The sequence below is a fragment of the Tachysurus vachellii genome, chromosome 26, assembly GCF_030014155.1.
Source record: "Tachysurus vachellii isolate PV-2020 chromosome 26, HZAU_Pvac_v1, whole genome shotgun sequence".
Taxonomy (NCBI): domain Eukaryota; kingdom Metazoa; phylum Chordata; class Actinopteri; order Siluriformes; family Bagridae; genus Tachysurus; species Tachysurus vachellii.
In genome coordinates, this window is record NC_083485.1 from 12,633,392 (window position 1) to 12,661,357 (window position 27,966).

Below are 27,966 nucleotides of genomic sequence, written 5' to 3' on the forward strand. Positions count from 1 at the left end.
TATATAATATTTTTAAAATTAATTTGAAACTTGGGGGGCACGGTGGCTTAGTGGTTAGCACATTCGCCTCACACCTCCAGGGTCGGGGTTCAATTCCCGCCTCCACCTTGTGTGTGTGGAGTTTGCATGTTCTCCCCGTGCCTCGGGGGTTTCCTCCGGGTACTCCGGTTTCCTCCCCCGGTCCAAAGACATGCATAGTAGGTTGATTGGCATCTCTGGAAAATTGTCCCTAGTGCGTGAGTGAATGAGAGTGTGTGTGTGCCCTGTGATGGGTTGGCACTCCGTCCAGGGTGTATCCTGCCTTGATGCCCGATGATGCCTGAGATAGGCACAGGCTCCCCGTGACCCGAGGCAGTTCGGATAAGCGGTAGAAAATGAATGAATGAATGAATTTGAAACTTTTATTGTATATATTAATATATAAATAAATATTTATATATTAAATAATATATAAATAAATATATAAATAAATATATATTATATTTATTTATTCCTTATTTTTCCTTCTTATTTTTATTATATATTTATTTATTCTCTCTCTCTCTCTCTCTCTCTCTCTCTCTCTCTCTCTTCTGTTTCCATACTTCTGTAAAGCTGCTTTGAGACAATGGGAAATTGTTAAAAGTGCTATACAAATAAATTGAATTGAATTACTCAATGGTTTTTTTAATGCTGCCTTCATGTCATGTTCTAAATATTGTAATTACAACGTGACTTAATTACAGCCTGGCACTGGCTGTGAATGAGTGGTAAGTTTGCAGTGGTAAATGTCTTGTCACATTTGGTGACACCATTCAATTCTTTCCTATCATTCTTCTGGATGACCTCTGAATTCACATGCACAATCATCAGAGGAGGACTGGAAGAAAGAATATGTTACAGAATTTGTATTTCTTCTTTATTTAACCAGGTGAGTCAATTGAGAACCGGTTCTCATTTACAATGATGACCTGACAATATAGAATCATACACAAGGTTGCATTTGTGTGCATGCATTTAGAAACAGTTGTGCCATGTTACAGTTGTGCCAGCTCTTCATTATGCAACATTCAAAGAACCTCCACACAAACATCAACCTGAGCTCAGGATCGAACTACTGGCCCTGGAGCTGTGAGGCATGACTGATACCCTCTGCACAACATGCTGTTTACTTAATAAAAAGTCACAATACTGAAATCGGAAGTAATATCCTAATTTTTAAATACAACAAATAATGTACATAAACATTAATACATTTATAAACTCATATTATTTATTTATTTATTTATTCAGTATAATTTATTATAATTTAAGGTATAAAGACATGAAGGAATAGAAAAAAAATCACACAAAGGAGGTAAACTTCACTAATAAAATACAGCATATAACAAATGAAATTTGACTTTCAAACCGTCACAATTCATTATCATGATTACAGATTTGATGCTAGCAACAAACATGTAAGGGTAATGATTCCACCACATCGCTCCAGGGTCTGGAGTTCGATCCTGAGCTGTGGATCCATCATGACCCTGACAAGGATAAAGCAGCTTCTAAAAAAAAAAAATGAACGAATGAACAAAGGCGCATGAGACAGAGACCGGGAAATGTAGAACTAGTGTTTTATTTTAAGGGTTTAAAACCATGATCTTAATTTCATTAAGCAGGAACAATGCTGACTCTTAAATAGCCTTCATTCAGTCTTCTGCAAGGTCTCCTGCAGGTCCTCTTTGATGTTTCCCAACTGCAAGCAAACACAGTTCTTTATTGCAGTTCTTCACTTCCTACAAACCTAAACCATGTGTAAGAATTCATATTCTATTCTCATTTGCCTTTCCGTTCAAATCTTGAAGCTTTTATATAATATGAATTGCTCGGAATTAGTTCAAACATTAGACCAACAACGGTTACATGCAGTGTCTGAAATTATTTTACAAATTTTGTCCTCATGCGTAAAATCCTAATGCACTGATTATAGCATTAACCCTTCAAACTCCTACTTTAATATTTAGTTTTACGCTGAATAATTCTTTAACTCCACCGAAACAGGAAAAGCTCCTAGCAGTGTTAAGTGCTTAATCTGAGGCTAAACATTGTAAAATGTTTCTAATCACTGTTATAGGCTGAACTTTGGTCTCTCTGCATAACCAGACAAAAATACTCCTCTGTACTGACAATCAGGATTCATCTGGATTACTTGAGGATAGATTAACGTGCTTATTCCATTAGAACTAAATGAGAAGGTTCTCCACATGACTCTTACTTCCTACTATTAAAAGAAAATCCTATTTTAAACACCTAAAATCCAGTATCTAACTTTCATACTCAAATTTCTCACTTTTCTAACACAAACCTTTAATCCCATTCTAACTACTGAATAACTCTGGTTGTCTAGTATGTAGTAATCGAGTCAATGGTACTATGTTTTAACTACTGTGTAATAAGCGAATGTAATGCAATTGATATTATTATTGGTCTACAAACACATTATATGCTGTATCTCTGCATGCTGCATTCATCAATATTCAGTTTTAAAATAGTGTGACTGATTGCCAAAAAAAAAAAAATACAAAACTATTTTATATATAGAAAAATTCCTCATGTGTATGTTGGTTCACTCTCTGTGCGTAAGAAAAACTCCAAAGGATCCACTAAAACCTCTCTGTTAATTATACACTATTGTTATAATAAGGCATTTTGTATTTGATAAAATGTTTAAAAATGTTTAAAAACATACAAGTACAATAATTCAGACTTTTTTCTAGAATAATCTGCGTTAAAAACGCTAAAGTTTGGGTCCTGCCCAATGTAACACAATAATTCTACAATTCAAAATTCTGCTCTACATAATCATAGAAAAGGTGAATAAATAGATATATTACCCAAAGAACTAATTAAAAACTGCACATGTCCAGGATTATACATTTATTAACATCTTTTGAAAATTTGGAAAATCAGCGATATACTGATATATTTCAAACCCACATCCTACATAGGCTTAATTCAAAATTCCTGTAAGACACACACACACACACACACACACACACACACACACACACACACACGCACTCTCTCTCTCTCTCTCTCTGTTCACTGATATTGCTGCAGATTTTCATTCAAATTTATTCCATTGAATCTCCATATTTTGTGACTCTGGGAGCTGCAGGTGTTAGAGGCTCATCCTCTGAATAAGAAAGAGAAATTGACCTAGTTAGGATTAATGAAAAATGATTACTAGCAAAACAGCAAATACTTTTAGAAAAAAACAGGAATAGAAACTCATTAAACATACAAGTTATTTGTGTATTCATGATATGTGATAGTTTCACAAAAATATATAACCAGGATGTGTAGAGACATGATTTCATCCTGCTGTCGAACCAATTTTGGATTAAAATGCTATGGCATATGAAGTTATTATGAAATACACCTTTTAAAATAGCATCTTGTTCAGAGTTTCAGAGACTGGTTTGTTTAAAGGAACAGATGAAGGGAAAAGATGAAGATTTACCAGGTGGACTGGAATCAGGTACTTCTCCTTTTTCCAATAAAACCCACAGCTCTGTGCACTTTGTCGTCTCCCAACGTGTTACTGTGTAGCTGAACACTGAGGAAGCCACTGGCAAAAGAAAAAGAAGTTCCAGAAAAAGGACACAGTGAGGTCCAAGAGTCTGAGACACACTGAAACTATTAACTATTTAATATTCAAGATGTTGCACTGTTTCTAGGTCACTATTTGAACTGAAGCAAATTTGTGATATGGATCATGTTATCGCCTGCGGACTTTCTGTTATTCTTATACCTTGTGTTCAGATGACGCACTAGTGGATTTGATCTAAAATGGATCCTCAGGTTTTATACAAAGCTGTATGATCTATGCGAGAGCTGGATTACGTACTGTCATTAAAGCAAAAAGGGCAAATACTAAGATTTGAGAAATTCATAAAAAATCTTTATATAAAAGATTCTACTTTTTATTCAAGTTACAAATAATAATATAATTAAATAGATAATATAATAGATTTTTGGACTTTGTTTTATACACATGCTGCTGCAATCAGTCCCTCAGCAATATCATTAATGAGAACAGATTAATACACGTTGATTTCCTTTAAACTACACTTTATACTCAAAAAGCTTACAGTTCAAATAAATATGAAATTTGCACAAAAGGTGACTTTGCATAAATATTGGAACAAGGCATTAACATGGAACCATAACTTACCAATAGATACTAAAAGGTTCCACTGGAGCGGATACTTCAACCTTTTCTGTAGTGCCTGCTGTGCTAAAAACAAGCTTATTGTACCTAGATAACAGACAGAAGCAACATGGGAAAGGGAATACAGCAACAGTCTCCAAACTGTTGTGTCTTTCACATACCTAGTCGAGCCTTATTACTGTAATTGTAAAGTGAGCGGAGATTAGGGGAGAATCGGGATTTTACAAAATCACACTATTAATACAAAAAAGCTAGGGTCGATTGACATTTGTATTCATTCGATCATTCATTCACTTATTTTTTTTTTTTAAACAATAATGTGTGTAATTCAACAATACTCTAAATTCAGAATATCAGACATTAAAATAATGAGGCTGATTTATCAGTAATGTAGTTAAAGGCTAAAAGTGCTAAAAGTTTCATTTCAAGTTTATTTGTATGGCGCTTTCTACAACTGACATTGTCTCAAAGCAACTTTACAGAACATAAACATAGAACAAAAGGTTATTATAAAGAATAATATAAAGATTAATATAATACAAAAATTCAAAATTAATATTAAATATATTTAAATGTGGAAATCAATTTTTTTCCATGTAAAGTGCTGGAATATTTTCGACAAACGTTGATCTTATGGGAAAATCTATAGGAGGTTTATGTATTTTCATATTTCTACACATTTCATGAATAAAATAACACACTCATAAATAATGTCTGTGTCCTTCCACATTATACCAGTGAACTACAGAAGTTCATTAATAAAGTTAAGTTCTATAATAAAGTTCTAGACCAATCAGAATCAAGAATTCAAGTTGTTTTTTGTGAGAAAATGATGTGGCATATAATCTTGTTAAAATCAGGTATGTGAAATATGGTTCAAAGAAAAAGAATAAAAGAATGCATGAATGAATGAATGAATGAATGAATGAATGAATGAATGCATGCATGAATGAATGAATGAATGAATGAATGAATTTTAAGAATTTCAATAGAATTGCTCTGATACCAACCAATCATGAAGCTTCCTGTTCCTTTCATAAATGCACGGGACTGGCAGGCAGCGTACTGTTGCAACCCCTGAGCCAAAGAGATATTTCAATACATTTTATGTTTTTACAAGTTATTTACAAGTTATGCATTAATATGTCATCATTGTGCTTTAATTCATATATTACAGAATAAAATGAAACCAGCGCACCGGATGTTTCTCCACGAGCGCGTCATCCACCTTCCTGATCCCAAGGTTAACCATCTCGTTTTATTCTTGTACTAAAAACACTTTAACTTTCAATATGAACCTGATTTGACTTTGTTATAGTTTATTTCCGTGTAAACAGAGAAGGAAACTGAAAGGAAGCCTTTAACATGTCATCAGCGTCTTCTAGTGACATGGAGTCGTTACTGCGTTCATATTGGAGCAAAATGAAATGATCTAAGTATCTAAGTTAATATTTCTATACAATGTGCCACATTCATACTGTATATAGCTTAAGTTTTAGATTCCTTGTTGTGGAATGAAATGAAACGAATTAGCCCCTCCCACTACGCATTAGCTCCTCCCCTAAGCTCTAATACACCTCTCTGTTCAATTCGAGTTTATTTGTATGGAGCTTTTAAAAATTGACATTGTCTCAAAGCAGCTTTACAGAACATAAACATAGAACAAAAGGTTATTATAAATACAGAATCAAAAGGTTATTATAAATAATAATATAAAGATTAATAGAATACAAAATACAAGATTAATATTAGATATATTTAAGTGTGTTTGTATTTATCTCTAATGAGCAAGTCTGAGGTGATTCAGGTGACTGTGGGGAGGAAAAACTCCCTTAGATGGAAGAGGAAGAAACCTTGAGAGGAACCAGACTCAAAGGGGAACCTCATCCTCATATGGGTGACGTCGGAGGGTGTGATTATAAATATACAGTCTGATACATCTCTACATCTCCTCTTTAGTATAGCAGAGTCTAACTGGAGCTGGTAGATCTCTAGATGTCTCAGGATCCTCACAGGATCAGCCTCATCTCAGTGGAGGTCCAAAAATCTTCATCGCACGGAAGACAATTGGAGCTGGTACAATTTCTGGATATCTCAGGATGGGTAGAAAGAGAGAAGCAGTGGAGAGGGATTAACGTAGCTGCTGTTCATAATATTAGCAAGTACTAGATGATAATGTGTATTTGGTCTGATGTAATAGAGCACAATATTATGGGATAATACTCTGTCTAACAGTCTTTTGCTTTCCCCCAAATCCTACAGATCATCCAACTGATGCTTGGCTACTTCCACTGAATATTACCTGATTAAAAAGGTTCAGGGGACAATCCAAATGCTTCAACATGAAAGACTGCACTTTAATGCCACTGATAACCGATGCAAGTTCTCATGTGGTGTTTTTATTTCATGTTTTCTATTCTGAATTGCATTTTAGAGCTGGAAAAGAAGAAGAAGAAGCATCCTAACAAAAATACAAGATGAACACCTGAACAAAAACAATTGAATAAAAGGTATTAAAGATGCACTAAGATTATTTCTAATTTCTCTATTATGCATTTAAAATAAAATATTTTGCTATTCAAGCTGAATAATGTGATCTTTTCCCCCACCTATATAATAATAATAAAAATAATAATAATAATAATAATAATAATATTTTCCCCAACAATATAATAATAAAAATCCCTTTCACTGCATCCAAAAGTGAATATATTATGGCAGTTTGTAAAGTCTTTATAAAAGCTTGGTTCCACACTGTGAAATGCTCGGGCAAAATATTCCTTTCAGCCGACCGTTCGCTCTTGACCCCATCACAAGTCTAACATTAGAGAGGGAAAAACACATAAATCAGAAGATGCAGAATAATTCTTTGCTATTGAGTTCAAATAATTCAAATTGCTATTTGCAAAACTAGACATCAGACTTTTAAAATAGACTTTAGATCTCCAGGACTGAAATTGTGCAGGTCTGATTTAAGCCGTACCTTGTTTTGGATGTGTTATGCTGGTGATCTGTACAATTAAGATCAGACCAGTTATAAGAGACTGGCTGGAGGAGTCTTACATTCTCAGCTGAACCAAAGAAAAACCAAAAATGATTGTTAATATTATTTCCAATTATTCCTCTAAATTTTAAGATAGTTTAAATAAAAGTGATGAATTTGTAATGAATAAAAGGTAATAGAAACTGATGCAGTGTTTACGTGGCCTGCGATTTGTAGCTGGAACTACTGTATGAGCTGCTGTTATAGAAACATAATAAACGTTAACTTACTTATATGTTGGTTGATAAGGGGAAGCCTCCGTTTGTCTGATGCTCCTTTTTCAGCTTGACAGTCTAGCAATACGACTTCATTGGAAAAAAGTTTTTAGAAAATATATCTAGAATATCTTTCGATACTCCAGCCTTCATACACATAGTTTACTGACAGATAAAATGTTTTAAATCACTTGTTTTACATAAAGAAGGTTGTACCTTGGTTGATCTTTGGTCTGGGATGTATGGCGTGTGAAGACGACCTAAGTGTGTGTTTGTTACACCCTCGGCGCAGCAGTTTGTGGCGCTCGGACTGAACCATAGCCGCATGTGTACCGTCTTTGATATTGCTCAATTGTTCGTTAGCATCCAACTCAGCAATAAGAGCCACTGACCTCTAAGAAGAGAAGATTTATGCCGTGTCAAAATCATTTAGCAATCATGTAGAATAATTAATATCAGATATTTCAAGGTATTAAGTATTAAATATCAAGGTTCACAGCAGATATTTGTGGTAGCTGACATTCCTTTATGACATACATTCCCATAAGGAGGGAATAAACCAAAACGGTACATTCTCATTCATTCATTCATCTTCTACCGCTTATCCGAACTACCTCGGGTCACGGGGAGCCTGTGCCTATCTCGGGTGTCATCGGGCATCAAGGCAGGATACACCCTGGACGGAGTGCCAACCCATCGCAGCGCACACACACACTCATTCACTCATGCACTCACACACTACAGACAATTTTCCAGAGATGCCAATCAACCTACGGGACATTCTGCTTTTTCAAAAATAATCAACGACAGTTCAATTAGTTGGGGCACGGTGGCTTAGTGGTTAGCACGTTCGCCTCACACCTCCAGGGTTGGGGGTTTGATTCCCGCCTCCACCTTGTGTGTGTGGAGTTTGCATTTTCTCCCCGTGCCTCGGGGGTTTCCTCCGGGTACTCCGGTTTCCTCCCCCGGTCCAAAGACATGCATGGTAGGTTGATTGGCATCTCTGGAAAATTGTCCGTAGTGTGTGATTGCGTGAGTGAATGAGAGAGTGTGTGTGTGTGCCCTGTGATGGGTTGGCACTCCGTCCAGGGTGTATCCTGCCTTGATGCCCAATGACGCCTGAGATAAGCACAGGCTCCCCGTGACCCGAGGTAGTTCGGAGTGAGTGAATGAGTGAGTGAGTTCAATTAGTTGAATTATTTTCCTATAACAGCGCATTCCAAAAAAAAAGTGCACCCTACAGCAAGGTGTTAATTTGTTAATGACTGATTGTTTTAAAATATCAAAGAACACCATGTTGTACATTTTATCCATTTATAGTTCCATTTACTGTCATGAAACGTCCACCAAAAATGATTCCTCTTTTCACTTACAATGCAACAAGGAATCCACAAAGTGCAATAGGCTTCTGACCTGAAATGAGCTGTTACAAAACATTGACAGTGGAGATCTTCCAAATGTCTCATCACATAAAATATTACCATATCAACAATTAGTGTATCACTAGACTTAGATGAAGTCCCTGTGTATTATCTGGCTAATCAAATTCCAGAATTGAATAGTGTTGTGGTATTGTATTTAATAACGAGATATTAGATTGCGTGATTAGGGTCACCTTCTCAGACGGCACTCTGGAAGATTTGTTTTTGCCAGGAATGTGTGGTTGCACCATCAAAGACGGTAACCTGGTAAAGACAAGATGATGATAAGACAATTTTAAAAATTCATTGAAACAAAGTTTTGTAAACTAATGAATGCTTCGATTATTGAACTCAGTTAGGACCTGTGCTTGTTTGAGTCAGAAATCATTGTGGAAGACAACTTCCCGGTCTTCTTTTGGACTTCGGTCATTTCCCATGGTGTTGGAGGTGCTAAAGTCTGACGTTTAGGAGAACAGCGACCCCTAAGAATTTGAGGAAAAAGCAGTAAAGTCAAAGGTCATTTTCTGGTTTTCCGTAAAGCGTATGGCGTCTTGTCTGAGAGTCTTACATACAGAGATCTTATGCACTATATATCCAAAAGTATGTGGACATCTGACCATCAAATCTATTGTGGCATTCCAGATACAGCTCCCTTGTTGCTGTTATAATAAGCTCTTCTGGAAAGGCTTTTCACTAGATGTTGGTGCATGGCTGTGGTTAACTTTGATCATTCAGACATAAAAGTATTAGTGAGATCAGACATTGATGTCAAGCGAGGAGGTCTGGGGTGCAGTCGGTGGTCCAGTTCATCTCAAAGGTGTTCGCTGGGGTTTTGTCGGAGTGAGTCAAATTCTCAGACTTCAACCTTGACAAACCATGTGTTTAAGGAACTCACAATGAAGCACCATCATGCAGGAACAAAGTAAGGACACTTCTATAGTGTACATAGAGATTCTATACAATCATCTGCTTGTGATTTTGCGACAACAGTTTAGGGAAGAGCCAACAATGGGTGTGAGGGTCAGGTGTCCACCTTTGGCCAACTTACTACTGCTATATATTTTAAAATGGCCTCAATGACAAAGTTCTCATTTGAAAGTAAAGACCGTTTCTCTCTCCAAACAGAATTTCTTTTAACTCGCCTCTTGGTGTTTACATTTTCATTCTTGGCAGTGCGTTTAGTGACAGCCTGGCTCTGGTAGCGCCCCCTGGAAGTGATGGCTGTCACCGTACAGGTGTATAGTGTGTTGATGGTAAGATGGCGTGCCGTGTGCTCACACTCTCTGCCTAAGTATACCACACACCCGTTCAGACGTAGCTCATATGACATGAGGCGGCCAAGTGGCACCGCCGGAGCAGACCAAAAGATTTGGAGCTTGTAGCATCCCAAAACAACAACTGCCAGGCCTCTGGGGGCGTGATCTTGTCCATCTGCAGTGTGAATAGTAACGCTGCACCGAGAACTGCTTGTGTCTCCTGGACCCATCGCACAAATGCTTATCGTGTATGTAGTGCTGGGAGACAGCGATCTCACTGTAGTCCTGATGGAGAGAAGAGTGAAGAATCCTGAGGATGTGATAGTATACATTGGTTCCTGCAAAGATCTTAGATCACAGATTTAAATACCTAAAATATTACATGGATGCTCATATCCAATTATTTAAAATGTGAACCACATTTTTTTTTATCCTTTTTTTGTTTCCTTTGTTACACCTCACATTCATCATATAACACTTGATTATTTTCCCAGTTACTGGTTTATTAAATAGATTCAACTCACCCCATTCAATTGGAATGAAATTTCTTTCAATTGATTTACTCTGCTTAGACGTGTGCATGAAGGTTGTGAATTCACCGGGAGCAATCAGTCAGATAATGTATGTTATTTTAGCTGTGGTGTAAAAAAATGTTAGAATGAAGATAGAAATTTCAGTATATTAATATCACACGTAGGGGGGGTACGGTGGCTTAGTGGTTAGCACGTTCGCCTCACACCTCCAGGGTTGGGGGTTCGATTCCCGCCTCCACCTTGTGTGTGTGGAGTTTGCACGTTCTCCCCGTGCCTCGGGGGTTTCCTCCGGGTACTCCGGTTTCCTCCCCCGGTCCAAAGACATGCATGGAAGGTTGATTGGCATCTCTGGAAAATTGTCTGTAGTGTGTGATTGCATGAGTGAATGAGAGTGTGTGTGTGCCCTGCGATGGGTTGGCACTCCGTCCATTGTGTATCCTGCCTTGATGCCCGATGACGCCTGAGATAGGCACAGGCTCCCCGTGACCCGAGGTAGTTCGGATAAGCGGTAGAAGATGAATGAATGAATGAATGAATGAATATCACACGTACTCCAGTTCTGTGGTGGTCTCCAGCAGAACGTTGTCACAGTAAACCTGGAACAATCCTGACTTGACCTCACCCTCTGGCGCCGCCCATTTCAGTCGCACCTCAGTAGCTGTGCAGGAGATAACGCACAGTTCCTGTGGAGGCCTCGGTTTAAGTTCCACCCTCTTCAAACTTATCTCCACACTTTCGCTAAAGGGACTCGTGTCACCATCTGATGTAGAGAGATTAAGCCGTAGAGACAGCGATTTACTCTGTTTGTGCTGGAAATGGGAATGAGGTAAAGTGATTTGACACTGTGGGCCACTGTACAACATGGTATCCTCATCAAAGAGACTAGAGAAGACAAAAAAAGAAGGGGAGTGACATCGTCAGCAAATGATAATCAAAACCAAGACAAGCATTGATCCTTGGTCCATCCTTGAACAAAGTACTTTTTCCTACTTATAGGTAACATCCAGGCCACTTTCAGGCTCCAGTTTCTCCCATGATGCAATGTAGGCCATTGACTGATGTTTGATAGTAACAGGGGACGGTTTAGGCAGGCGCTTCATCTTCCTCAGGCACGCGTTAATTTCCTCCTGCAGCTCCGACCCCATTGATGAAGAGGCAGAGAGATGCTGGAGATGAATGCAAAAGATCAAGAAGATTGTAAAACTGAAATGTGAGAATTTGAATGCACTTGATTTCACTTTCTAGTTAGAATGAAGAATTTGGTTTAGAAAGATGGCTATAAAATCTTGAAGGGAGTTTAGTGACTTTGATGAGAACAGAAAAAAAGCTTAACCTTGGCCTAGCTTAGCCTAGCTTAACCTTGGATGAGTTACGTTTATTAGATAGTCTGTGATTCAGAACGAAGTACCACAATGTGATTTTTACTTAGGGACAGAACTATTGATTACTGTTTAAAAAATTTGTAAAGTAAAAATAAAAATTACCAATAGATATGTATTATGGAAAATTAAGAAAAACACCTTCAGTTGTTCCTCCAAAGCGATGTGCCTTCTAACTCGAGTCACTCCATTTGGTCGAGACACAAACTCTCTCACTGTCCTGAGAGAAAGCAACAATAATAAACCAACAGCAAGAGTTTCGGCAATTTGTACAGCCATCTTGAGGAATGCAAAGAAAATGACTGTCAAAAAAGTATCAGAAAGATACTCACATTGCAGCAAACCAAGTGCTATCTAGGCCTCCACTTTTCAATAAATCTAGTAGACCGTCCAACAAATCAGGTAAAAACGGGCTTTCCATTAACAAGGTGTGTCCATCATCCTTAGATGCCAGACAACTTAATGCAAAGCAAGCCGTTTGCCCAGCCTCTGACTCCGCTCCACTGGACAATAGCACCTCCAGACAACTAACCTGGGGGTAAATAATAAAAGATAAACACAGTGATGCTGCAGATGACACAGTCCTTGAATTCTGAGATTGAGTATGCAAAAGCTGCATTTATAGTTTCCTCCTTTTCTGAATATCACATTTTATTTTGCTAACCCTAGCTTTTTATTGATCACTGCTTGATCTAATAATGCCTTTGACTTAACAACAAATATACTACTATCTATTGACAGAATAGTTCTTTAATTAAAAAAAAGTTACATACCGCAGCTTTAAGTTTCAGACTCTACTTCACTGAGCTTTTAATAAGCATAAGCATAAGCATATCGTCGCTGTCGGGCGGAAACCTCGTATGTCCAAATTTGGTCAATTTCATATTTTTTCACATATCGATGCTATTGGTCAGTCCCCACGTGGGTCTGTTATTTTTACAAGTTATTAACCAATCTAAAGTCTTGAAAATAGCTTGAGCGCAAATCTCATAACTCCATTGGACACTTCAACTGTCCACCTCTTCCTCGCTCCGCGGGAGAGCTTCGCGTCATATTTCTCCTCAAGAAGAGTCGCAACGAATCAACACGTCTTCTGAGGTAAATGTCTTCAAAACACTGGGCTCGAAGAAAAAAAATCTTGACCCCCGCTAGTTCTGGTGCTCGTCTGAGGACAGGAATTTAGCGCAAGACAATCCACTGCAACGTGGACTAAACCCTGTGAACTGCAGATAAGGTACGGCGTTTTTTTAATTTACTGAAAAATAACGGTTTTGGAGATACGAGGATTCCGCCCGACAGCGACGATATACTCCTTTGTGAGGTCATGTAGCAAAGAAATTCTGCGTCCTTACCAGCTTTTGGTCTTTGGCTTCAGCTAAGATGAGGCATCTGCTTTGCTCACTTCCACACAAACAGCCAATAGTGAAGGATGCATTCATAGCAGTGTCTAAAATCATATACAATCAACTCTATTTAAAAAAATTCACAATGCATTTAAATTCATCAAAGAATGCTTCTTAAATCACTTTAATTTTTGTTTGTGGTGAAATTGTAGTTTATAAGCAGGTAATAAGAAGTTATATACAAAAGCTTCTCACTCATTGTTTCTAAGACCTGAGATTCCTCTCATTGGGACTAACCTGTGCTGCTGAGAGTCAGGCACTGAACTAAACGTCTGAAAATCATTAAGGCTGAAGGATGACTTAGAAGCCTTTGGCATGCCGGTTCATACAGAGAGAGCCGTGCTAGAATGAGAGCAGCCGAATTAACTACTCTCTCCCTCTCGTGGTTCAGAAGACAGCTGACTCTCTCAATTACTTGACTGAAAACTACAGGGTCCTGAAGTAGCCACTGGAGTCCTGATGGGGTTTCAACCTAATGTAGGTAGATAATAAGCACAGAATTCAGGATTACTTTGGAGACACCCTGGTAACGGCAACTTATATATTTTCAGAGTAATACCCAAATTTAATGAAAACTGATGGCTCTGACATACCAGAGTTAAGCACCAAAAACCATTGCCCCAGTCTTGCACTCCAACATACACCATAAAGATGACAGCATACAAAGAAATAACTCTCCAGACTACACTCTCAGAAATAAATCTACCAACATGTGCTTTGTCTTGTTGCTAGATACTTACTCTACCTTCAGTATGTATCTTTCACTGGACCACCAACCAAACGTGAAACGTGAGTAAATCTTTTAAAAAACATTGGATATTAAGACCCAGTGACTAAAGGCACACCAATTTAATTTAGTTTTATTTGTTTAGAACCTTTTAACAATGTACACTGTCACAAAGCAGCTTTAAATAAAAAAAAAAACAAAAAAACACCAGGTACAACTTTTAATGTAAATGATACTTCATTGTAAAAGTGTACAATCAATGTAAATTTAGGATACCAAGGACGAGTAACAAGTTTTTACCAGTTGTTTGCTTTTCAATTGAACAACTGAACAAACATAGATATAGTATACTTACGTTGGTTTAACACACATAATCTGAAACACTTCACAAAAGGCTATAGATAATTGTTGGCTTGGTGCATAAAGAAAAAAACAAGGTTTTTAGATTTCAGTATATGATTTGCTGATTTGTTCGTCTAATACAATAATATCAATAGTCACATTATGGGCAGTTAAGTGACAGCTTCACATGAACCATCAACAAATATGGTCGCTTTTAAAAACCCTGGTTATTCCTTTCCAACCCTTTAGATGAACCACCAAAGCAGCATGCAGGGTCTCATCTCTAAGCACTAAATCAGCGTGTACATTTCAGGGTGTGTAAACATTACCAGTGACGCCATGGCTCCAGCAGCATTCAGTACGTCAGGCTCATCTTTCGACAGAAGTTGTCCTAATGCCTGGTAAAGTTTGCCGTCCTCCTTAGTCCGAGCATGAGGTTTCTGTAGCAGAGCTTCATTTTTAAACAGCATCGCAAAGATAAGTAGTACGTGGCTGAATTTCCCAGACTGAGTAGTAACAGATTAGAACCAGCACACAGCACATTCAGAAGGGTTTTCTTATCAATGCTGCATCCCCCACAGGTCCTCTGTCCCTGGTCCAAGGCAATAAAAATGCTAACCTATGCATGGGAGCTGACGGTTTTATGAGCTGTTTTTTTTTTTTTTTGTGCTAGCTGGAGTTCAACTGCAGGACACTCCGAGATGGTAGAAAAAACAAAAGCCGATGCCTTGAAAGCATTTACAACTCATTGCTGAGAGAGATCACTTTCGTTGCTAGCTGACTTCTCTGTGTGTATTTATGGTCAAGCTGTGCTGCTGAATGAAGCTCGTAAAGAAATCTTTACATAGGCTGAATTTTTGTCATGAACTTAAGATCAGCGTACATTTGATTTTTTAACTGTGGTATAAACACCGGTCTCCTCTAGAGTAATGAAGTCTCTTTCACAAGCACCATGAATGAATTCTGCTACATATAACTGGATTAATTAGTAAATTTTATTTTCTGATTTATTTGACATTAATATTAATATGCAATGTTATCTAAAGAGACGGAAGAGTATGTCGGCCATTGACTACGCAAACCAGAGTTCGAGCTGATCAACAAGTACGTTCTCTATCAACCATTGGAAAGACACGGGCGAAGAAAGCGTGGTAAACCAAAGCTTCTCTACCCACAGTACATAGGCAAATTGATCAACAGCGAGATACCACCAACAGTTGACGAAATGAGAACAGCAGCAAGAAACAGAACAGAATGGAAGAAGATCGTTGACGCCTGCAAACCACAAATATTTGCAGCCGACTGATGATGATGATGATGATCTAAAGAGAACCAAGTAAGCAAAACTGACTATGTATGTGCACATTCACCTTTTAGGAACACCTGTATACCTGTACATTCTTGCAGGTCTGCTGTTGTGGCCCGTTCACCTCATGTTTTGATGTCTGCTCACCACGGTTGTAAAGAGTGCTTATTAAGCTACTATATTCTTCCTAGCAGCTGGAGCCAGACTGTTCATCCTGCTCTTCACTATGCTCTTCCACACCATTCTGTGTAAACCCTAGAGATGCTCTTGCTGCTGTATCCATCCTTGACCATGTATTTCTAATAAAGTGGACTGTATATAGACCCCTGCCCACTCTCCATGAAAAATATCACTACAGAACCGTCTATAAAATCACTATAGAACCGTCATACGCTGGACACACCCCATTTTAACTCCTCCCATCAGGCAGGCACTACAGAACATTGTACACCAAAACTACCAGCCATAGGAACAGTTTCTTTCCACAGACAATCACCCTCATAAACAGCAGACCTTGACTATATGTGACTTGCGGTTTAAAAGCACCAAAATGCTCTTTACAAACTCGTTACACTTCACTTTACATCTATAAATAGAGTACTGTAAGAACAGTCACTCATCACTACATCTCCATGTTTATTGCTGCTTGCACTATTCCCACATTTTGTACTGTATATTGTGTGTTGTACAATGTACACTACTCTTATTTGCACTTCTATGCACTATCACACTTTATTTACATTGCTAAATGATAGATAGATAGATAGATAGATAGATAGATAGATAGATAGTTTATTCATCTCTTATCCCAGTGAAAATCACTTTCAAATAAGAATTAATAATAATAATAATAATAATAATAATAATAATTCAGAGAAGTTACAAATGATTTCTAGTCCATGTTTGTAATCTGTCTAGAGGCACTAAAATGAGGCATTGCCTCAAGTGATACTGACTCCCAAATTTCCGATCTAAATGCAACTAATATCAACATTAAATTACAGTTATAACTGTATAACTATAATCTATAGATGTTTGAGTAGAACCACTGTTAGATTAATAGTTAATGTAGTTCTGAAGGTGTTTCGCTTTGCTAGGGAGACTGAATGCTCGCTAAAGGTTATTCATGCCATCCTGTAGAGAAGACACACATTATTACTGCCCATGACTCCTGAATCTTACAGCTAGTTTTATACTAGTTTATCTTAAAAGGTTAAACCAACAGCTACAATTACACTATTAAAAAAGGAGCCTAAATAAATGACTTATATAAAAACTTGGTAAATGAATAAGTGTATAGCAAAATGAATGTTAAGTAAAGTAGAATTGGTGTTAGAATTCTCCAGAAAAAAACTGACAAATTAATATACGTTTTAATGCTCATGTAAGACGTTTGCATCTTTTGTTGTTGTTGTATTTATTCATTCTTTAGTAATTATTCATCCTGCTTTATTCTGATCGAGGTTGCAGCGGATCTGGCGATGATCCCAGGAACATGTCATCAGTGGTGGAAATACATCCTGATCAGGACATCAGTCCATCATAGGGCACCATGCACACACAACATAGCCAATTCAGCTTGTTTTGGGAGAAAAATAGAGGACTTATATACTATTAGTATTCCTTTATTCAATGCGCTATCATTCACACAATCTGGCTAAAATTTATTTACCAACTCAAAGAAACACGGGTCCATGTTTCCTGTCACTCTTCTCTGAAGGCTTTCCACTAGATTCTGGTGAAAATACTTTATAAGATTTGTTTCTTATTCAAATTAAACTACATTATTGAGGTCATGCATGTCAGTTCACCCCAAATTGTTCAATGGATTTGAGATCAAGCCTATATAATCGTGTGCTTACAACTATACTGCATCCACAGTTGGATGGACGCCCATATATGGCCATGATGGTCAGGTGTACACAAACTTTTAGTGTATGCATTTGGAAAAAAGTACACAAACATTCACATATAGGAACTCCCATTGGAATCCCAATTGGTAAAACATAAGTGTTCAGCGTAAATTTTGGAGATCATAAGTTCAAAAACTGACAACACCACAATGATCCACGGTCCAAGAATCTAGAGAGAATACAACAGGGCTAATGGCTATATGGTAGCAGAAAGCAGGCTGGTGGGTGGTAACTGGCCAAGACCAAATTAGTGAATAAATGATAGAACATTTATTTAGAGAGAGAGAGAGAGAGAGAGAGAGAGAGAGAGAATTACACATAAAACAAACTGGTGGAAATGGTTTCAAACACTACTGTTTACCAACATTTTCTCTTGTGATGTGCTTTCAGTCTGCTGGATCACTTGTAAACGATTCACCTCATACTGAAGAATTTATTCAATCTCAGGACAAATGACCAATTCATGAGTTATTCCAGTTTCCAGACATTTCTCCTATTCTTCTTTATTAGTGTTGCACGCTCATTACCAGTAAAGCATGCCAAATGTCTAAGAAAATCAAATTCTTTGAAAATATTTGGGTCAAAAAGGTTCATCCTGAACCAAGCTGTTCTTCTCATTTTTTAGCAACCCATGGTGCTTTCACACGGCCACTAACTTTTCCCCAACATTCAACTTAAGTTAATGCAAATGTACAGGTTCAAAGATGTAAGACACAAAAATACCAACATAAGACTTGAGGAGAACGACGAAGTGTAACTCATTGGCTGTAAATCAGTCTGACAACAGATTAAACTCATAAGCTAATGTTTCACACTTCACCTCTGGAGCAACACGTATTTACTCTGATTCAGCTTGAAATCACAAATTTCCACGTGCTTATAAGTAAGCACGTGCACTTTTTTAAGTGCCTCTCACAACCTTATGAGTCACCCAAAAATCCTTCTACTAGGTGAATTGTGACTGCGTACATGATGCTACTTGTATTCAAATCAAGACTTTTATACATCTAATAAAAATGCGACCCTTTCAGACACCCTTGTGTAAACATATGTTTCTCACGTCATACTTTATTTATTTTACAGTGACAACAGTCGGATATCCGACATTACCTCCTCATGTAGATTTATTTATTTTTACATATTTAAAGCATACTGTAATTTTTATTTAATAAAATTAAAAAATAAGAAAAAAAAAACCCTGCCCCAAACACAATCATTCTGTAGTCTCCCTGCCCACACGACAAAGATGAAAGTGAGGATATTCAGTGCACAGTGTTCAACCCTATCTGGATAAATAAACACATTGGTACACAACTGTCAACAAATAGCATGTATACCTGCAACACATGCAAGGTTTGTGTGCATGTCCGTGCGCATCACATTAAAGTTCAATAAAGTTGCCTTACATTTAAAAGGAAGACACACTTTAAACATGTGTGCATGTATGCCTTTGTCAGTTTTTTTTTGTTGTTGTTATTGAAAGGTTCAGGTTTATACAAAACACAAAAAGAGAGGGGAAAAAGTTACAGATGTTACACAGAACAAGAAGGATTGACAAACAATAACCTAAGCATCAACTTGCAGAAAGATGACAGTGGACGTTGAATACATTAGACAACTGTGTGCATTTTCAAGTTTGTTTTTTTTTTTCTTTAGCTCAGGACATCCCTTGAATCCAAATGCTAGTGACAGATTGTGAACATAGTTTAATGGAAGGCGACTAGGATTTTTTAAATGCAGCACTGAGAGCAATATCAGAAACTTGCCACAGGAACAAAAAGTGAGAACATCCCCAGGTTCAATAATAATGTTTCCCTACTCAGTCCGTCCATCCGTACGTGGAATAGAGTAAAATTCTATTACTTCAGTTGATAATCGTATGACATGCGCACGCACGCACGCACTTGCACACACAATACTGGTAGTGTGAATTTGCACAGTCCTTTGCTGCACACCTGGGGAAAGATACGGCAGGTAAACGGGCATGTGCACGTTTATGTGCACAGGAAGTCCCACTGGGAGAGGAAAAGTACAGTGAAGAGGTCCGTTATTCAGTCTCTTTCTACAGCAGGCGTGTTCCTCGAGACCAGTGGCTAACACTTCACGACGGGCGTGAGAATGGAAGGAAGGAGTGAGTTTATGAACTCTCGACAGTCTGTATAGAGGAAGTCATGATGGCGTCGTGTTTTTCTTCACAAAACACACATACATAGCAGCAGCCTTTTATTGATCTCCCTCTAAAAGAAAAATCCCCCAATAACAAGCCAAGGAAATGCCAAAAAGTTTGGGAAGCAAAAAAAAGTTTTTCATGCCCCCCGCCCCATACTCCACAGGCCTGCCTTACCTACCAACACGTCACCCATCCGTTTAGTCAGTCAGTAGATCTTTTTTAACGGTGTCATTTTTGCATTTCTTTGCAAGTCCCGTCCCACAGTCCCCCCTCTGACCCCATTTATGATCAACGGGGGTTCAGGGGATCACCGTTCAGGCTCAGACTCCAGGGCCAGGACCCGCTTGCGTTCACGGCACTGCTTCTTATGGGCCGGCCAATCCCTCTGCTGACACTGTGAGCCACAGTAGCGTGCCACCTGACAACGGCCACAGATGTTGAACTCTCGCAGCTAAGAAAAGAACATTTAATAAACAATTTAGAATTTTTTTTTTTATAGAAGTAATTACTAAAACAAAAAGTTTTTTTAAATGTTTAATCAATCATGCATAAGTGCACAAAAGAAACAACTTTAAGACATTTTTAAGCTTTACTTGTGACTAAAACAAGGGCTGTTTCTGATGTTTAAAGCGTTAATCAGCTGATTGAATAGCTTTAGTATCTGTATGCATTAAGATATTAACGAGTATATGACTTTGCACAGTGTATAAAAATACAGCTTTGCATCAGTGTCTTTGTCTTATTAAAGATTGACATTAGTATTCTTTAACACCATATCCATACCAAAATATGGAAAAATGTGAGAACGAACAAGAAAAACCGCAGGCCGACAACAGAATCCACAAGCAAGCTTAAGTGCAGAGCCACACTTGTTTCAGTAGCTTAATGAACATGTGGTTTATTAGCCAAATTTTAATCCCACAGTCCAATCCATACAGCCTGCAAAATAGAATTACTCACTCTTAGTGAGAAAGCACGGAAATGATGCTAAAAACCTGGTCACTGTCAAAGGTCAGTTCTGTGTTGAAGATTCACCTCACTTTTTGGTGTACAGGTTTTAACACAAGTTGGCATTAAAATATTTACATTAACATGTTTTACTCAAGACTCGATGACAAAGCATGCTATTTCAAGCTTCTGTGCATTTCATTCAAGAAAACAAAATAAAAGTCTATGAGACTATGAGAGCAAAATAAACAATAAATAAAGCCTTTATGTGCGAGGAAATAACTACATGAGTGCCAGATTTACAAAAGGTTACGTATTAAAACAAACATCTGTTGCCGCTGTAGATTTTCAATGCCATGACAGAAACAATTTATTTATTTTTATCCGGTTACCAGAGGCTTATCCAGAAATTTCCATCACTGTCTTACCTATAAAACTGCATATGTACTAGACATAATTGTCAGTGTTCTCATGAAAGAATGACACAAACGTGTCTTTTCTTGTAAAATTTTGTACCACAGTACAGTATACAGGAGCAATGTGACAGTACTGACCCTCCTCTCTATGAGTGAGCAAGGGGGATAGTGACACTCGTAGTAAGTGCAGGAACACTCCTCCTCCTCCACCAGCTCTCCGTTGGCGTTGTAGTAACGTGTGCGGCCCAGTTCTAAGTACTGCTCCTCCACCGGATCAGCTGGAACCTGCTGGATAGCCAGCCAGTACAGTGACTGCTCCCTGTGGAAATATCGCAGGTACAATAAGTCTCATAAGCAGACAAGAAGAGAATTATCAAGGAATATATGCGATTAATTTGGTACATCAATGCTCCAGCACAATGCTGTCTATAGTCTACCTTTGTTTGCTAGACAGCTCCTCCGGTTTCGGAGTCCATCCAACAGGAACAAGGCGCAAATTGTCTAGACGGTTGTCCACCGTAACAGAGTTTATGTGGACGACTTGGAAGCTTGGAGCAATGCCACCTCTGTGTTTTTCCCTGCTCAAACACATTCAAAATTAGCACACAAAAACGTAACGTAATTAAGAATAAGCTGGTGTTTATGGGGAACTCTTACCAGAGTAACTCATGCAGAGGTCGACCAGCCCACCGTCCTTTGCTTATATCAAAGGCGTATGCAAAGATCTTTGCTCCGTTGCCATCAGCGTCAACCTCCATGCGTGCCTGAAAATCAGTGATGGAATTCCATAAAATATAACAAAATCACTGGCTGAAATACAGTTACAGATTTAAGCACACAAACATTTTCTTGTGTAAAACAGGTTATAACTCACAGAATTTAGTCACTCCCATATTTATCTACAAATTTATCTACCACATGTTGTTCCAATTCACATAAAACGTGCTACAATCATAGATAAGATTATTAATTTGACTAGAAAACGTTCAGAGATGAATTTTAAAGCCGGCCACCCAATCAATGTCAATGTTCATACCTCAAAGGCATAGTTCTCCACCAGTGGTATATCCTGCTCATCAATGAGGGTGTATTTTGTCTACAAAATAAAAAAAATAATAAAAAAAAAAAAAAAATACACAAATATAAAATACAAGATTGACAGCATTCTTTGCCACAAAACACAACTATTTTTTCCTCTTGACAGCAAACACAATCATCTCAAAGTGGATTCTGGTGAGATCTTGGTACTTTTTTAAATGATAACTATAGGAATATAAAAACATACCAACCCATAATAACAATAAATAATCACTTAAATTAATCTCCTTTCCATAATTATAACAGACTAGCTCTCCTTTCTCTCAACATCTCTCGTCAAGTATAGCAGCTGAAGAGTGGTGATATGGTGTATGATAGTTTGACTACGTTACCATTAACTTTTTTCAAAATACCCATTAAAATGCATTTCCAGTCGACTGCTCATTAAAAAAATAGTCATCCGTTAAGCCAGTGACTCTCATCGGGTTTGCATCCAGCTCTGATAATGTTATGAATATAAACCACAGTAAATTTTATGTACATTTAAACAAAAATTTGTTCAAAAGGTTTAGGGAGTTTGATGGGTTTTCTTTTTGTTTCTTTCTTTTTACTACAGACTTAATGATAGTGTAAAGAGGCTTTTGTGCAAAGCTTTAGAATTACAGGTTACATTTTCACCACCTGATTGTTTTGTATGTTTTTAAACAATACATTTGTACCATGAAACAATGATATTAGTAGACATGGTTATCATACTCTGGACATTTTAACACCTTAAGTCCTGAAATAATCTTCACAAGAAATCTGACCTCACATTACATTTCTGGTTAACTACAGAACCATGAAGGACTTAAGACGTGGTTATAATACAGAACCATGAAGGACTTAAGACGTGGTTATAATACAGAACCATGAAGGACTTAAGACGTGGTTATAGCACAGAACCATGAAGGACTTAAGACGTGGTTATAGTGCACTGACGGAGGAGGAAAGCAAAACAAAACCGATCAATAACTTTATGCTGGCTCCCAACTACCTGCCATTGAGCACCTTCACCACAGCAGATGTCTGCGCAGAGCTCACAACATCATCAAGGACTCTTCACATCCCAGTCACAAACTGTTTAACCTCCTTCCATCAAGAAGGAGATACAGGAACATACATACGCACCAGAACCAGCAGGTTCAGGGACAGCTTTTTTCCATCCACCACCACACTACTGAACTCTACACTGTAGTAGACTTGTTTATTCAGCTTGCACATTTTTTTTTAAATGCCATAACCTTATAACCTTCTACTTGTTGTTCCTTTACAACAGTGTCTGCAGATTTTTTCAATGCCACAGCCTTAGAACCATTTACTTGTACTTTTAACAATGTCCACACATCTCTGCACTGCTATAGCCTTTATATTTATTCACTGTACACATATATACACACAAATATAAATATATATATATATATATATATATATATATATATACACATACACACACATACACACACACACACACACACAAATACATACATATATAACATGATGTACTACATTACACACTGTACTACGTATTTATAATGTGCTACATATTTATCTGCACTTGTCTATTTATACTTGTCTATCTAACTTCTACTCTTTACACTTCTGGTAGATGACAAACTGCATTTTGTTGCAGTGTACCTGTACTATGTAATGACAAAGTTCTATCTGTCTATCAATCAATCTCTCTCTCTCTCTCCACCATGACCAGATGTGGACAGAAAGAATAAATGTTTATTTCTATGTTAAATTCCCTACTCTTATCTTCAGTCATGAACAAGCCGAGGAGGGAGATGTGTCCCAGGCCCACACCTTGTCTCTGAGCACCGGATGCCCTGTAGGCAGCGGCCTGTGTGGTAGCACGCAGTGTGGATGTGATTCTGCTCTTGTAGCTGTACAGATGCTGGGTAACACAAACAAAACCGGTCCCGCCTAATTAACACAACACAAACTCAATACAACGTGCACGCCTTTAAAACAACTAACCCACGTCTAAATGCTCGTTTCTCAGTCTAGTAAACAAGATAAACGAGTTACTGAGCTGGTTAGTTAGTTAGTAAGCTAGTTAGCATGATGGCTAGTGTTGTTCCTCAGAGCCGCCGACATGCCGGTTCGAGTCACGCCGCAAATCTTAACGTTTTTTTTTGTTCGTTTTTTTGTTTTTTTCCTCCACACAATTTTCTACATATAAAAAACCCGACTATATATCTATATAAATCTATATATACACACACGTATTTCCAACCCGCTTTAAAACGTTACCAAGCGAAACCTATCCTTTGACAACCCACCCGTTTTAGACCTCATCTATTTTGTTAGCATCGTTAGCATCGTGCGCTCGCGCAACACAACGGCTCAGAATTGTAAAGGAAACCGAACACACAACTGGCGAAGTGTCGATTTAAATGAATGGATAAATAAATAGAACACACACGCTGCGCTGTAATAAGTCAGAGTGTTTAGAAAGTGTGAGCTTTTCCCAATACAAAGCCAGCTAATGCTTATTTGTGACCCTCCCCTCGGCGTCGCACATGGCCGTCCTGAGGCTCACCTTCCCGGCCACACGGCCCAGGCGAACAATCCCGAGCTTGAAATCCGACATTAGACGAGCTGCCCAGCACGGACTGAGACGGAATGAGCGGCCGCGGTGGTATACAGGTATTAGGAGGCTAGCTCGGGCAACCCCTAACCCCGAGTTTCATCCAAGTTTTTCCTTTTTTTTCCCCTGGATATTAGGGTCAGCCGTTGCCCAACTCTTTCCCCGCGCCGCTACCAAACCACCGCGATGCGAAACGCCGCTGAGTGGCGCTGGAAAAACTGCCAGCTCTCGGAGCAACGATTAACCAATCAGCGAAGAGGGCTGGCCGCTTTCGTCCAATAGAAACAGTAGATATTTGACAGTGACCGTCGTTGCGCCTTTCTGTTAACTGGAACGTTAAAACGCATAACGTTGGCGTCGAGGTATTTAATCAGAAAGACCAATCAGAGCACGTTGTTCGACTACAAGGCCCGCCTACTCGCTTTTTTACCTCACGCCATTCGGCAGTTTTTTTTTCCACGCAGAAACTCGTGTCATTTTAGCGCGAAACTGAGAGCACGAGCAGTTAAGTGCTATAAAGTATAGCACAACTCGTGTATAGTCGATTTAATACAAACGATTTGTGGTAAAAATGTGTATATTTAAACTTTAACGTAATCAAATCAAAACATTGCACTGAAATCTTTAAGGGTTAAAAGGTTTGATTTATTATTTAGTTTTTCTAAATTTGATGACATGTCAAACGACTTGATTTGGCATGTTTGAGTTCTTTTCTTCTGACGATATATACACTAGGATAGATCACAGTACAAAAATCCACTATAAATATACACTATACTATAAAACAAGATTAACGCCATCGCTTCCATGTTGTCTGGTATATTATACATTTATACACAGTGAGTTTTTTCTACTGGAAAAACAGTTTAGCTAATATGGATGTTTTATTCAAGCTTTCCATTATTGTATGTTTATTTTGTTTAAATCATATATATGGCACTGCAAAATAAAAAAATAAGTATAAAATGTCACTTTTTTAAAGAGACTTTTGGAGAGAAAAACACTTAAACAACATTTTCATTTCATCGCAAAATTCCTTTAGATAGAGATGATCAAACTAAACAAGCTGACACTTTTCTTTATAAATTACACAAGATTGCTCAGCGTTACGTGGCTAAAAGCTGAAGGGAGACATGATTTGTTGGGCTTTGCATTTTATTAAGTGGCTGCAGAAGGTTAACCTCAGGGTATCTGAGCCAGTCAGTTACCCTGATAGTGGAAATAGTATTTGTGAAGTTTTAGCTGTTGGTTACACAAAGTGATTTGTTGAATTTGCATCCTTTATAGTGTAAGGAGTTTAAGTGCCCCATCTGTAGCACACCTCCTTCTGTGTGTGTACACGAGACCTCCACTGAGATAAGGCCAACTCTGTGAGGATCCTGAGACATCTAGAGATCTACCAGCTCCAGTTAGACTCTTCTATACTAAAGAGGAGATGCAACTCCATGTGGTCTTTGAGAACAACAATCTCCTCACCAATACAACATTTATCAGACTGTATATTTATAATCACACCGTCTGGTGTCACCCATATGAGGATGAGGTTCCCCTTTGAGTCTGGTTCCTCTCAAGGTTTCGTCCTCTTCCATCTAAGGGAGTTTTTCCTCCCCCAAAGTCACCTGAATCACCTCAGACTTGCTCATTGGGGATAAATACAAACACACTTAAATATATCTAACATTAATCTTGATTTTTTTTGTATAATATTAATCTTTATATTAATCTTTATATTAACCTTTTGTTTTATGTTCTGTAAAGCTGCTTTGAGACAATGTCAGTTGTTAAAAGCGCCATACAAATAAGTTTGAATTGAATTGAATTGAATTGAAAGTGTTGAGGTAGTTTAGGTGGTATGACTGTCTCTGTGTCTTCGTGCTTTTTTTTTGTTTTAGCCTTTTTTTTGTGATTCTTTGCATATTGTCCTTCATCTTGTCCTAATCTGCTCAGTGTGTGTATTGTTTCAGGTATGTTTTGTTGCCTGGTGGTTGTCTACAATTTGAACAATCTCAATTCCCTGCTCTCTTAAATGATTTGGGATTATTCATTCATTCATTCATCTTCTACCGCTTATCCGAACTACTTCGGGTCACGGGGAGCCTGTGCCTATCTCAGGCGTCATTGGGCATCAAGGCAGGATGCACCCTGGACAGAGTGCCAACCCATCGCAGGGCACACACACACTCTCATTCACTCACGCAATCACACACTACGGACAATTTTCCAGAGATGCCAATCAACCTACCATGCATGTCTTTGGACCGGGGGAGGAAACCGGAGTACCCGGAGGAAAATCCGAGGCACGGGGAGAACATGCAAACTCCACACACACAAGGTGGAGGCGGGAATCAGACCCCGACCCTGGAGGTGTGAGGCGAACGTGCTAACCACTAAGCCACCGTGTCCCCCATGATTTGGGATTAATTATTTAAAATTTCCATGGGGGAAAGTCCAAAGGTTATGTATGTCATAGGCTCAATTTATTGTTGCCCTTAATAACTGCATATAATTTGATAATTATTTAATAGCTGTGTCTAATAATATGCTTGAATTCATGAAGAAAATATTTGGTGGTGTTACACGCAGTAAACTAATCTGTGCACTAGGGGGCACTCAAGCTCCAAACACGCTACACTCACTCACTCACTCACTCATTTTCTACCGCTTATCAGAACTACCTCGGTTCACGGGGAGCCTGTGCCTCTATCTCAGGCATCATCGGCAGGGCCGGCCCTGCGCATAGGCAGAATAGGCAAATGCTAAGGGCGCCGCCCACCACTAGGGGCGCCCGTGCGCCCAAATTATTATTTTCATTAATATATATATATATATACACCTGAGAAGTATTTTATTTATATATTTATTATATATATGTTATTGCTGTAAGAAAGGCAAGGAAAGCAAGGTCTCTGTAATATAGTTTTTTTTATATAGTTTGTGTGTTTTTCCAAAATATTTTCAAAATAAAGAAAAACAGGTAAAGCTGTGCAGTTTGTTTCTGTGTAAGTTTATGAACAAAATGA

General features: G+C 38.2%; 2 protein-coding genes and 1 long non-coding RNA gene across 3 annotated transcripts; all 3 read right to left on the minus strand.

The window, feature by feature from the left end:
• Positions 1-2,975: 2,975 nt before the first annotated feature.
• On the minus strand, positions 2,976-5,536 carry tmem141 (transmembrane protein 141). Its single transcript, XM_060863153.1, has 5 exons — positions 5,400-5,536; positions 5,212-5,278; positions 4,205-4,288; positions 3,491-3,598; positions 2,976-3,163 (listed from the first exon to the last, which is right to left on the minus strand). The coding sequence occupies exons 1-5, from the start codon at positions 5,451-5,453 to the stop codon at positions 3,102-3,104; spliced, it is 375 nt and encodes a 124-aa protein (XP_060719136.1). The 5' UTR covers positions 5,454-5,536; the 3' UTR covers positions 2,976-3,101.
• A 1,428-nt stretch (positions 5,537-6,964) lies between these two features.
• On the minus strand, positions 6,965-7,691 carry LOC132840679 (uncharacterized). The gene is made up of 4 exons (XR_009647823.1): positions 7,676-7,691; positions 7,475-7,549; positions 7,185-7,272; positions 6,965-7,019 (listed from the first exon to the last, which is right to left on the minus strand). It is a non-coding gene; the product is annotated as an uncharacterized LOC132840679 (long non-coding RNA).
• An 11,096-nt stretch (positions 7,692-18,787) lies between these two features.
• Positions 18,788-25,257, minus strand: zmynd19 (zinc finger, MYND-type containing 19). Its single transcript, XM_060863526.1, has 6 exons — positions 24,899-25,257; positions 22,310-22,369; positions 21,931-22,037; positions 21,711-21,851; positions 21,412-21,592; positions 18,788-20,360 (listed from the first exon to the last, which is right to left on the minus strand). The coding sequence occupies exons 1-6, from the start codon at positions 24,947-24,949 to the stop codon at positions 20,217-20,219; spliced, it is 684 nt and encodes a 227-aa protein (XP_060719509.1). The 5' UTR covers positions 24,950-25,257; the 3' UTR covers positions 18,788-20,216.
• Positions 25,258-27,966: the final 2,709 nt, after the last annotated feature.

What these genes read in the sequence shown, in the direction of transcription:
- tmem141 (XM_060863153.1), bottom strand. Translation starts at nt 5,453, where the DNA reads ATGGTTAACCTTGGGATCAGGAAGGTGGATGACGCGCTCGTGGAGAAA. An exon ending in CGCTCGTGGAGAAACATCCG is followed by an intron (nt 5,279 to 5,399) that starts GTGCGCTGGTTT and finishes TCTTTGGCTCAG; the next exon opens with GGGTTGCAACAGTACGCTGC. An exon ending in AACAGGAAGCTTCATGATTG is followed by an intron (nt 4,289 to 5,211) that starts GTTGGTATCAGA and finishes TCTGTTATCTAG; the next exon opens with GTACAATAAGCTTGTTTTTA.
- zmynd19 (XM_060863526.1), bottom strand. Translation starts at nt 24,949, where the DNA reads ATGTCGGATTTCAAGCTCGGGATTGTTCGCCTGGGCCGTGTGGCCGGG. An exon ending in CCTCTGCATGAGTTACTCTG is followed by an intron (nt 21,852 to 21,930) that starts GTAAGAGTTCCC and finishes GTGTTTGAGCAG; the next exon opens with GGAAAAACACAGAGGTGGCA. An exon ending in GAGCTGTCTAGCAAACAAAG is followed by an intron (nt 21,593 to 21,710) that starts GTAGACTATAGA and finishes ATATTTCCACAG; the next exon opens with GGAGCAGTCACTGTACTGGC.